The sequence below is a fragment of the Numenius arquata genome, unplaced genomic scaffold (assembly GCF_964106895.1).
Source record: "Numenius arquata unplaced genomic scaffold, bNumArq3.hap1.1 HAP1_SCAFFOLD_1676, whole genome shotgun sequence".
NCBI classification, from domain to species: Eukaryota; Metazoa; Chordata; class Aves; order Charadriiformes; family Scolopacidae; genus Numenius; species Numenius arquata.
Window position 1 is genome coordinate 474 of NW_027415231.1, and position 12,275 is coordinate 12,748.

At 63.3% G+C, this 12,275-nt stretch overlaps 1 protein-coding gene across 1 annotated transcript; it reads right to left on the reverse strand.

The window, feature by feature from the left end:
• Positions 1-671: 671 nt before the first annotated feature.
• On the reverse strand, positions 672-11,831 carry TRAPPC14 (trafficking protein particle complex subunit 14). Its single transcript, XM_074167561.1, has 11 exons — positions 11,433-11,831; positions 11,160-11,255; positions 10,771-10,903; positions 10,591-10,677; positions 8,816-8,936; positions 8,466-8,613; positions 7,963-8,045; positions 7,538-7,701; positions 7,204-7,358; positions 3,206-3,399; positions 672-825 (listed from the first exon to the last, which is right to left on the reverse strand). The coding sequence occupies exons 1-11, from the start codon at positions 11,829-11,831 to the stop codon at positions 672-674; spliced, it is 1,734 nt and encodes a 577-aa protein (XP_074023662.1).
• Between the last annotated feature and the right edge of the window lie 444 nt (positions 11,832-12,275).

A 12,275-nucleotide genomic window follows, 5' to 3' on the forward strand; every position in this document is an offset into this window, starting at 1 on the left:
GGGTTGGCAGTGGGCTCAGTGCCCTGGGGACAGGTCCCAGTGTGTGTGTTGTCGTCCCCCCCCCCCCCCCCCCACCAGGGGCAGGTCCTGGTGGTCCCTTGTGACCTCCCCCCCCCTCCCCAAGCAGCCAAATTTAAGGCAAGGTGGGAAACTGGGGGGGGGGGGGTGTGTGTAAACAGCGCTGGGACCAGCCACAGGATGTCGTGCCCCCCCCCCCCCCCCAGGCTGGGGACAGAGCCCCGTGTCCCCCCATTGGTGTCCCCCCCCCCGTGGCAGCAGGTTCCAGTCCAATCCCAGTAAAGCAGCAGGTTCATCCCCCCCCCCACAGCCCCCCCAACCTCACCCTGGGGGTGCGGGATTGGACACGACCCCCTCCCCAGCCCCCTGCGTGTGTGTCCCCCCCCCCCCAAGGCTGGGGACAGAGCCCCGTGTCCCCCCGTTGGTGTCCCCCCCCCGTGGCAGCAGGTTCCAGTCCAATCCCAATAAAGCAGCAGGTTCATCCCACCCCCCCCCAACTTCACCCCGGGGGTGCGGGATGGGACACGACCCCCTCCCCAGCCCCCTGCGTGTCCCCCCCCCCCCCAATCTTCTCCCCTTCCAGCCCAGTCTCCGGGACGCAGCGGGATGTGTCCGTGTGTGTGTGTGTGTCCCCCCCCCTCTCCTTGTCCCCGTCACTTGACGGGCTCCACGACCAGCACCTTGCATTCCCGCTTGGCAATCTTATCCAGGGACAGCACCGTCTTCTCGGGGGGCAGGTAAAGGGGGCGCCCCACGGGGGATCCCACCGGGGGGGTGATGGCACGGCGCTCCATCACGCTGCCCGACCTGGGGAGCGGGGAGATAAGGTTGGGGGGGGGGGGGGGACGGATTATGGGGGGGGGGGGGGGGGGGGGGGTTGTGCCCCACCCCCTGTTCTTCCCCCACCTTGGAGCTGTCCCCCCCCCCCCATCACATCCACCCTTTTGGGGGTCTCCTCCCTGTCCCTCTGTCCCCCCCATCACATCCACCCTTCTCGGGGGTCTCCTCCCCTCCCTCTGTCCCCCCCCCATCACATCCACCCTTTTGAGGGTCTCCTCCACGTACCCCTGTCCCCCTGTCTCCCCCATCACATCCAACCTTTTGGGGGTCACCTCCACATCCCTCTGTCCCCCCCCATCACATCCACCCTTCTCGGGGGTCTCCCCCCCCCCATCACATCCACCCTTCTCGGGGGTCTCCCCCCCCCCCATCACATCCACCCTTTTGGGGGTCTCCTCCCCGTCCCAGGTGTGCCCCAACCCTGTCCCCCCCCCCATCACATCCACCCTTTTGGGGGTCTCCTCCACGTCCCTCTGTCCCCCCCCCCATCACATCCACCCTTTTGGGGGTCTCCTCCCTGTCCCTCTGTCGCCCCCCATCACATCCACCCTTTTGGGGGTCTCTCTCCTCGTCCCCCTGTCTCCCCCCCATCACATCCACCCTTTTGGGGGTCTCCTCCATGTCCCCCTGCCCCCCCAATCACATCCACCCTTCTCGGGGGTCTCCTCCCCATCCCAGTTGTGCCCCAATCCTGTCCCCCCCCCCCATCACATCCACCATTTTGGGGGTCTCCTCCCTGTCCCTCTGTCCCCCCCCCCATCACATCCACCCTTCTCGGGGGTCTCCCCCCCCCATCACATCCACCCTTTTGGGGGTCTCCTCCCCATCCCAGGTGTGCCCCAACCCTGTCCCCCTCCCCATCACATCCACCATTTTGGGGGTCTCCTCCCCGTCCCCCTGTCCCCCCCCATCACATCCACCCTTTTGGGGGTCTCCTCCCCATCCCAGTTGTGCCCCAATCCTGTCCCCCCCCATCACATCCACCCTTCTCGGGGGTCTCCTCCCCATCCCAGGTGTGCCCCAACACTGTCCCCCCCCATCACATCCACCCTTTTGGGGGTCTCCTCCACGTACCCCTGTCCCCCCCCCCATCACATCCACCATTTTGGGGGTCTCCTCCCTGTCCCTCTGTCCCCCCCCATCACATCCACCCTTTTGGGGGTCTCCTCCACATCCCCCTGTCCCCCCCCCCTCCATCACATCCACCCTTCTCGGGGTCTCCCCCCCCCCCCAATCACATCCACCCTTCTTGGGGGGGTCTCCTCCCCGTCCCTCTGTCCCCCCCCCATCACATCCACCCTTTTGGGGGTCTCCCCCCCCCCCATCACATCCACCCTTCTCGGGGGTCTCCTCCCCTCCCTCTGTCCCCCCCCCATCACATCCACCCTTTTGGGGGTCTCCTCCCCATCCCAGGCGTGCCCCAACACTGTCCCCCCCCATCACATCCACCATTTTGGGGGTCTCCTCCACGTCCCTCTGTCCCCCCCCCATCTCATCCACCCTTCTCGGGGGTCTCCTCCCCGTCCCTCTGTCCCACCCCCCCATCACATCCACCCTTTTGGGGGTCTCCTCCACATCCCCCTGTCCCCCCCCCCTCCATCACATCCACCCTTCTCGGGGTCTCCCCCCCCCCCAATCACATCCACCCTTCTTGGGGGGGTCTCCTCCCCGTTCCTCTGTCCCCCCCCCATCACATCCACCCTTCTCAGGGGTCTCCTCCCCGTCCCTCTGTCCCCCCCCCCATCACATCCACCCTTTTGGGGGTCTCCTCCCCATCCCTCTGTCCCCCCCCCATCACATCCACCCTTCTAGGGGGTCTCCCCCCCCCCATCACATCCAACCTTTTGGGGGTCACCTCCACATCCCCCTGCCCCCCCATCACATCCACCCTTTTGGGGGTCTCCTCCCCATCCCAGGTGTGCCCCAACCCTCTCCCCCCACCACCACATCCACCCTTTTGAGGGTCTCCTCCACATCCCCCTGTCCCCCCCCCATCACATCCACCCTTTTGGGGGTCTCCTCCCTGTCCCTCTGTCCCCCCCCATCACATCCACCATTTTGGGGGTCTCCTCCCCATCCCTCTGTCCCCCCCCATCACATCCACCCTTCTCGGGGGTCGTCCCACCACCACATCCACCCTTTTGGGGGTCTCCTCCCCGTCCCAGTTGTGCCCCAACCCTCTCCCCCCTCCATGACGTGACACCCCCCCTTCCCCAAACCCCACTCTGATCCCAGCCCCTCGTCCCTCTCATTCCAGGTGTCCCTTCCAGCCCCCTCGTCCCACGCGTTCCCCTGCCGGGTCCCCGCTGTGTCGTGTGTGTGTGTGTGTCCCCCCCCATCCCCGTACCTCATGAGGTGGCTGCGGGAGGGCTGCTGGTGGGAGAAGGACTGGGACCGGCCCAGCCCCGCTTGGTGTCGTTCCACCAGGTCCCGCACGGCCGGGCTGCTGGGGCTGCTCTTGCGTGAGACGGGCCGGGCCTCGGGCGGGGGGTTGGCCACGCTGGCCGTGAACTGCAGCTTCAGCTTCATGTGCTGGGACAACTGGAGGGGACAAAGGAAGGGACGGGGTGGTGATGCTGGGCCAGGCCCCGGGGACATCATCACAGAAGGCATCACCCAATCTTCACGGTTGGAAGGGACCTTTGAGATCATGGAGTCCAACCCCAAAACCACAGAATCACAGAATCTTCATGGTTGGAAGGGACCTTTGAGATCATGGAGTCCAACCACTAAACAGAATCATCACAGAATCTTCATGGTTGGAAGGGACCTTTGAGATCATGGAGTCCAACCACAAAACCACAGAATCATCACGGAATCTTCATGGTTGGAAGGGACCTATGAGATCATGGAGTCCAACCACAGAATCACAGAATCTTCATGGTTGGAAGGGACCCTTGAGATCATCGCGTCCAACCACAAAACCACAGAATCACAGAACCTTCATGGTTGGAAGGGACCTATGAGATCATGGAGTCCAACCACAAAACAGAATCATCACAGAATCTTCATGGTTAGAAGGGACCTTTGAGATCATGGAGTCCAACCACAGAATCACAGAATCTTCATGGTTGGAAGGGACCTTTGAGATCATCGCGTCCAACCACAAAACCACAGAATCTTCATGGTTGGAAGGGACCCTTGAGATCATGGAGTCCAACCACTAAACAGAATCATCACAGAATCTTCATGGTTAGAAGGGACCTTTGAGATCATGGAGTCCAACCAAAGAATCACCGAATCTTCATGGTTGGAAGGGACCTTTGAGATCATGGAGTCCAACCACAGAATCACAGAATCTTCATGGTTGGAAGGGACCCTTGAGATCATGGAGTCCAACCACAAAACCACAGAATCACAGAATCTTCATGGTTGGAAGGGACCTATGAGATCATGGAGTCCAACCACTAAACAGAATCATCACCGAATCTTCATGGTTGGAAGGGACCTTTGAGATCATGGAGTCCAACCCCAAAACCACAGAATCACCGAATCTTCATGGTTGGAAGGGACCCTTGAGATCATGGAGTCCAACCACAAAACCACAGAATCACCGAATCTTCATGGTTGGAAGGGACCTTTGAGATCATGGAGTCCAACCACTAAACAGAATCATCACAGAATCTTCATGGTTGGAAGGGACCTTTGAGATCATGGAGTCCAACCACTAAACAGAATCATCACCGAATCTTCATGGTTGGAAGGGACCCTTGAGATCATGGAGTCCAACCACAAAACAGAATCATCACTGAATCTTCATGGTTGGAAGGGACCTATGAGATCATGGAGTCCAACCACAAAACCACAGAATCATCACAGAATCTTCATGGTTGGAAGGGACCTTTGAGATCATCGCGTCCAACCACAAAACAGAATCATCACAGAATCTTCATGGTTGGAAGGGACCTTCGAGATCATGGAGTCCAACCACAAAACCACAGAATCATCACAGAATCTTCATGGTTGGAAGGAACCCTTGAGATCATGGAGTCCAACCACAAAACCACAGAATCATCACAGAATCTTCATGGTTGGAAGGGACCTATGAGATCATGGAGTCCAACCACAAAACCACAGAAGCTTCATGGTTGGAAGGGACCTTCAAGATCATCTTGTCCAACCATCAACCTAACTTGACAAAAATAAACACCCACAAAACAACAAAAGGCAACACCATCACAAAACCACGTCTCCCAGCACCACGTCAACCCGTCTTTTGAACGCTTCCAGGGATGGTGCCTCAACCACCTCCCTGGGCAGCCCATTCCAACGTCTGATAACCCTCTCAATAAATTAATTCTTCCCGATATCTAATCTAAACCTCCCCTGCCCCAACTTCACACCGTTTCCTCTGCTCCCGTCGTTATTCCCTTGGGAGAAGAAGCCAACACCCGCCTCTCTACACCCTCCTTTCAGGGAGTTGTAGAGGGCAACGAGGTCTCCCCCCTCAGCCTCCTCTTCTCCAAACTAACCATGCCCGTTTATAGCAACGTATGAATTTGCAAGTAAATAAACATAAAAGCGCGTCTACGTCAGCAGAGCACCTTACGTACGGTGACGCGCACGAAGACGTCAGGGACGCGTACGCGCCAGATGAGGAATTACGGCATAAATTGCTTTTCTCACGCACCTTTTGCCTTTACACACGGCCACCGAGCCGTAATCGTCTAATTAAGAGTTCTACCCTCCCGGCAAATACGAAGCATATCAAAAATAACCGCTGGAATACCGAGCCGTTAAAGTGTTTTCTTGGCATTTGTTTTGGCCTGCGCTATCTGGGAAAGGATAAAAGCCATCTCATATTCATGACGATAATCCATATATGCCACCACAACGATGACCCCCATCAAGAATTCTCCTTCTACGTTATCGCGTTGCACAAAACGCGGAGATAAACGTTAATAAATCTTACGAGAGCGAGCGCAGAGTCATGCACCTGGGGCGGAACGATCCTGGGTATAAATAAAGACCGGGGGATGAGATATTAGAAAGAGGAAAAGGGATTCGGGGGTGCTGCTGGATGAAATGGATGGATGATGGATGAATACGGAGGTGCTGGAGCGGGCGCAGAGGAGGGCAACGAAGCTGGTGAAGGGCCTGGAAAATAAATCCTATGAAGAGCGGTTGAAGGAGCTGGGAGTGTTTAGTCTGAGGAAGAGGAGGCCGAGGGGAGACCTCATCACTCTCTACAACTACTTGAAAGGACACTGTAGAGAGGTCGGTGCTGGTCTCTTCGCACGGGTAATTAATGACAGAACGAGAGGGAACGGCTTCAAGCTCCAACAGGGTAGGTTTAGACTGAACATCAGGAAAGAATTTTTCACGGAAAGAGCGGTCGGGGCATCGGAACAGGCTGCCCAGGGAGGTGGTCGGGTCACCATCCCTGGATGTGTTTAAGAACCGTTTAGATGTGGTGTTGGGGGATATGGTGTAGGGGAGAACTTTGTAGAGCAGGGTAGATGGTTGGACTCGATGATCCCAAGGGTCTTTTCCAACCTGGACGATTCTATGATTCTAGGAAAAGCCGGACACGAGCAGGCAGCGTGCACTCGCAGCCCAGAAGGTCAATCGCATCCTGGGCTGCATCAAGAGATGCGTTGCCAGCAGATCCAGAGAAGCGATTCTGCCGCTTCGCTCTGGTGAGACCTCACCTGAAGCACTGCGTGAAGGTCTGGAGCCCTCAATATAAAAACGACATGGACCTGATGGAGAGGGTCCAGAGGAGGAGGGCCACGAAAACGATCAGGGGGTTGGAACACCTCTGCTACGAGGACAGGCTGAGGGAGGTGGGGTTGTTCAGCCTGGAGAAGAGGAGGCTCCGGAGAGACCTCATAGCAACCTTCCAGTACCTGAGGGGGGGGGGGGGGCTACAGGAAGGCTGGGGAGGGTCTGTTTCCAAAGGCCTGCGGTGACAGAAGGAGGGGTAATGGCTTTAAACTGGAAAAAAAAAAAGCAGATTTAGATTAGACGTTAGGAATAAGTTCTTTACCACGAGGGTGGTGGAACACTGGAACGGGTTGCCCAGGGAGGTGGTTGAGGCCCCTTCCCTTGAGATATTCAAGGTGAAGCTCAACGAGGCCCTGGGCAACCTGGTCTAGTTGGGGGTGTCCCCCGCTGACCGTGGGGCAGGGGGGGGTGTCAGACTAGATGACCTTTGAAGGTCCCTTCCGGCCCAGATGATTCTACGATTCTACGATATATTAATAGTACGTAAATATAATTAATCGTAATAGGATGCTCCCGACCTATTATTATCGCCGCTGTCGATAAAATATAATTAAAATTGCCCGGTCGAATTTTTAGCGTAGAATTTAGCGAGAATTGATATCCCCTCCCCGGCCTCACCTCGAAAAGACCGGCCCGCAACGCCTGGAAGGCCACGCGGATGGTGAGGGCGCTGCCTTTACGGGAGTAGCCCAGGTTATTGAGCGGCGTGTGGCAGACGATGGCGTCCAACGCCGCCTGCGTGGCCCGGCGTTCCTCCCCGGACAACTTCTTCCCTGCGGGAAAACAAGGGACGGCACCGCTGGACCCTTGCCCCAGCCACCTTCCAGCACCTCCCGGCTCCAATTTCCCCCTCAGCCTCCTCTTGGCTGCCCCGTAGATACCCCCAGTCCCCTCCGGTTGTGTCCCGTCACCCCCTCCACCGTCGTCCCCCCCCCCCAGTCTCGGTCCCCACCGGCCGTGGCGGTCTCGGGAGTCCAGACGAGGCGCACGGCCAGGAAATCCTGGAGGTCGTTGAGCAGGGTGTAGGTAACGGTGAAGCGCTGCCTGGCCCGCACCGGGGACTCGCAGGCAGCCGTCATCACGAAGCGCGGCCGCTCCAGACGGATGCTCGGCAACCTGAGGGTGATGGGGGAGGCGGTTACAGACACAGGGACGGGCCACCGGCAACCGCGGGGACGCGGCATTAGCCCCACGGAGCCCCGAGGACGTTGGGGAGGGGGAACGTGGAGACAGCCCAGCGGCAGCCCCAGTACACGAGGTTAACGGCACCAGTAGGGGCAGGGGTATCTCTGGGTTCCCTCCTCGGCGAAGGAGGACCTGGGGGTCCCTCCCCGCTTGGGGACAGGGTACATCAAGGACCCTCGGGGCGGCTCTCACCGGTAATGCGTGTAGATGCTGCTGGTGAAGGGCAGTTTTGGCGTTGACCACTGGATCACGGCCACCAGCGGGACCTCCAAGCCCTGGATGGGAGGACAATGGGTCAGAGATGTTCCTCTCACCAACTGTTCCCAGCAAGGACGGTCCCCGACATCCCCACGTACCCCCAGGCTCCGCGGCAAGGACAAAAACCCCAGGACCCAAAGAGGACGGTCCCCCACAGCGAGGACAGTGGCCCCACGTCCCAGCCAGGGTGGTCTCTGCTGCCCACAGGGAAGGACAAGGACCCCTGGACAAGGACAGGGTTCCCCTGGGCCACCGACTGGGATAGTAGCCCCCGATCCTGGCCCAGAAAACATCTCCCGACTAGGACAGTCCCTGCCCAGCACGTCCCCCGGTGTGTGTGTCCCCCATGCCTGTCCTCAGAGCAATCACCCCTAGCGTCCCCCCCAGGCCTGAGAATGTCCCGTCCCCCCCGCAGTGTCCCCTCGCTGTCCCCTCACCTCCTTGGCATCCTCAGGGGGTCTCTCGGGCGCCTGGAGCTGGAAGAGGAAGTTGTGCTCCTCGAGGGCGCTGAGGGCACAGGGACAGGCCGAGCCGGCCCCGGCCACGCGGCAGAAGGCGCCCACGGGCACCTCACCCGAGTGGTGGCTGCAGGACGGCACGCGGGGGACAGCTCAGTGACCCGAGCCGCCAACCCAGGGACCCCCGGAGCGGGGGACCCCCCAGGGACACGACACGGCCCCACCCTGAGGAAAATGATGGGGAGGGGGGGGGGGGTGGTCCCGTGGGGGTGCCCCCCATCCCCACCCTGCCACCCCAGGGACAGTCCCCAGACTGTCCCAGCACTCACCAGACGTCGTCGACCAGCAGCACGGAGCCGTCGGGCATGACGGGCAAGTAACTGGCATTGAAGTTGGGCAGGATCTGCACGTCCCACAGCGAAATCTCCTCCTGGGACCAGCCATTGAGCACTGGGGGATGGGGACATCAGGGGACAGCGCAGGGGACACCGCCGTGGCCCTGACCAGCGCCCCCCCATCACATCCTCCCCTGCTCGGCATCCTGCGCTCCGTCGCGGCCGCCCCACAGACACGGCCCTTGTCCCCATGTCAGCCACCCTGGGACCCCCGTCCCCGTGTCTCAGCCACCCTGGGACCCCCGTCCCCGTCTCGGCCACCCTGGGACCCCCGTCTCGGCCACCCTGGGACCCCCATCCCCGTCTCGGCCACCCTGGGACCCCCGTCTCGGCCACCCTGGGATCCCCGTCCCCGTCTCGGCCACCCTGAGACCCCCGTCCCTGTCTCGGCCGCCCTGGGACCCCCGTCCCCGTCTCGGCCACTCTGGGACCCCCGTCTTGGCCACCCTGGGACCCCCATCCCATCTCGGCCACCCTGGGACCCCCCGCCCCCGTGTCTCGGCCACCCTGGGACCCCCGTCCCCAGTCTCGGCCACCCTGGGACCCCCGTCCCCGTGTCTCGGCCACCCTGGGACCCCCGCCCCTGTGTCTCGGCCGCCCTGGGACCCCCGTCCCCGTGTCTCGGCCACCCTGGGACCCCCATCCCCGTGTCTCAGCCGCCCTGGGACCCCCGTCCCCGTCTCGGCCACCCTGGGATCCCCGTCCCTGTCTCAGCCACCCTGGGACCCCCATCCCCATGTCTCGGCCACCCTGGGACCCCCGTCTCAGCCACCCTGAGACCCCCGTCCCTGTGTCTCAGCCGCCCTGGGACCCCCGTCCCCGTGTCCCGGTCACCCTGGGATCCCCGTCCCCATGTCCCGGCCACCCTGGGATCCCCGTCCCCATGTCCCGGCCACCCTGGGATCCCCGTCCCCGTCTCGGCCACCCTGGGACCCCCGCCCCCGTGTCCTGGCCACCCTGGGATCCCCGTCCCCATGTCCCGTCCACCCTGGGACCCCCGTCCCTGTCCCGGCCACCCTGGGACCCCCCGTCTCGGCCACCCTGGGACCCCCATCCCCATCTCGGCCACCCTGGGACCCCCGCCCCCGTGTCCCAGCCACCCTGGGATCCCCGTCCCCATGTCCCGGCCACCCTGGGACCCCCGTCCCCATGTCCCGGCCACCCTGGGACCCCCGTCCCCGTGTCCCGGCCACCCTGGGACCCCCGTCCCCGTGTCCCGGCCACCCTGGGATCCCCGTCCCCGTGTCCCGGCCACCCTGGGACCCCCGTCCCCGTGTCTCGGCCTCCCTGGGACCCCCCGTCCCCGTGTCTCGGCCGCCCTGGGACCCCCCCTCCCCGTGTCTCAGCCGCCCTGGGACCCCCGTCCCTGTCTCAGCCACCCTGGGACCCCCGTCCCCGTCTCGGCCACCCTGGGACCCCCGTCTTGGCCACCCTGGGACCCCCATCCCCATCTCGGCCACCCTGGGACCCCCGCCCCCGTGTCCCGGCCACCCTGGGACCCCCGTCCCCGTGTCTCGGCCGCCCTGGGACCCCCGTCCCCATGTCTTAGCCGCCCTGGGACCCCCGCCCCCATGTCTCGGCCACCCTGGGACCCCCGTCTCGGCCACCCTGAGACCCCCGTCCCCGTCCCGGCCGCCCTGGGACCCCTGTCCCCGTCTCGGCCGCCCTGGGACCCCTGTCCCCGTGTCTCAGCCGCCCTGTCCCCTCACCTTTGAGCACGGTGAGGTACTTTCCGGAGACGGTGAGCTGGCGGCATCGCACCACGGGCGGAGGCAGCACCGTCAGCAGGGTGCTCACTGCGGGGAGACGGCAGTCAGGGGACAGGGGACGTGGGGACGGGGGGGATACGGGGACACAGGGAGGGAGAGGGGACGCGGGGACGCTCCTACCCTGAGCTTTGAAGGCCCCCTGCTCCTGTCGGAAGACGTGCGCAGGCGCCCGGGTCTGTAGCAGGCTCAGGTACCCCCCGCCCTCCTGCAGCTCGGGTGGCTCCGTGTCCCTTTTCCACACTGTCACCACGATCTGGGGACAGCAGGACGCAGGTGACAGCCGGCCCGGGTCCAACCCCCGAGCTCCCCACTCTGTCCTCAACGGCTCCTCCTGTCCCCCGCCCCGAGCGGCTTTTGGGGGACCCGGAGAAAGAGGTGGTGGTCCCACACCGTCCCCTGACGACTGCGTATCGTCCCCGAAGTCCCCTCCTGCTCTTGAGGTCCCCGTGTTGTCCCTAAAATCCCCACGCCGTTCCCGAGGTCTCCTCCAGTCCCCTCCTCAGCCTCACCTTGGCCTTGACGGTACCGGGCGGCAGCTTGTCCAGGGAGATGGTCAGGGGGAAGATGACCTCGTCCGTGGACACGATGGGATCCTCCACCGGTATCTGGGGACGCAGCGGGATTCAGAGCCCTCGGCCCCGTCCCCCTCCGTACCCCCACGTCCCCCCTCTCTTTTCCCCATCCCCTCCTACCCCCAAATCCTCCCCCGTCCCCGAGCCCCCCCCCCCCCCCCTCCCCCTTGGCCCCACACGTATCCCTTCCCCCCGGTTCCTCTCGCTCACCCCGGCGGCGGGGCGCCCCGGTGGGCCCTGGCTGTGGGTCAGCAGGGCCCGGCAGTCCCGGAAGACGGTGGGTTCCGGCAAGGCCCCGCTCCCGGTGCCGTCCTCGGTACCCTCCGGGTCCCCATCCCGGTCCCCTCCGGTCTCCGTGGCGCCGGGGCTGACGCTGGCCAGGGCGGCCAGCGAAGCAGCCAGCTCCGCCCAGGGCGGCCGGCCCGGTCCGGTACCGCCGCCGCTACCGGGTCGGCAACGGAGCACCAGGAGAAACCGCACGGTCTCCCCCAGGTAGAGGTGGTTGCGGCGGGGCAGCGCCCGGTACCGGCCCGGTTCTCCCGACAGCAGCTCCCGAGCCGCGAACGGCACCGCCGGGAAGTACATGAAGTAATCGCACTGCGACTCCATGGGCACCGCGGCCGGCGGAGCGGCCCGAGGACTGGGGAGGACCGGGAAGGACCGGGGAGAGGGGGGGGGCCGGGGCCGGCTCCGCGCGGCGCTACGGGAGCCACCGGGCACGGCTGACAGAGGCGTGCGCAGGGCGCGGAGCCGAGCGCCGAGCGCCAGGGCCGGGCGGGGCAGCCGAGCACCGAGCGTATCGATGCACTGGCCCGCCGCAGGGATCGCTCCCCCCCTCCCTCCCCAAGAGGGGCGGGACTTCATCTCCTGCCACCCCCCCCCCACACACACACACCCCCCCCGGGGTGATTGGCAGCAGCAGCACCCAACCAGCGGCCTCATTCCAGTCTTTATTGCCGGAGCTACCACAAAGCGAGCCTTGAGGGAGGCGGGGCCTGAGCCAGCCCCTCCCCCGGGGGCGGGGCCTGGTCCCCAGCAGGGTGCGGCCTGATC

What these genes read in the sequence shown, in the direction of transcription:
- TRAPPC14 (XM_074167561.1), bottom strand. Translation starts at nt 11,831, where the DNA reads ATGGAGTCGCAGTGCGATTACTTCATGTACTTCCCGGCGGTGCCGTTC. An exon ending in CCGGTACCGTCAAGGCCAAG is followed by an intron (nt 10,904 to 11,159) that starts GTGAGGCTGAGG and finishes TGCTGTCCCCAG; the next exon opens with ATCGTGGTGACAGTGTGGAA. An exon ending in GGGGGCCTTCAAAGCTCAGG is followed by an intron (nt 10,678 to 10,770) that starts GTAGGAGCGTCC and finishes GTCTCCCCGCAG; the next exon opens with TGAGCACCCTGCTGACGGTG.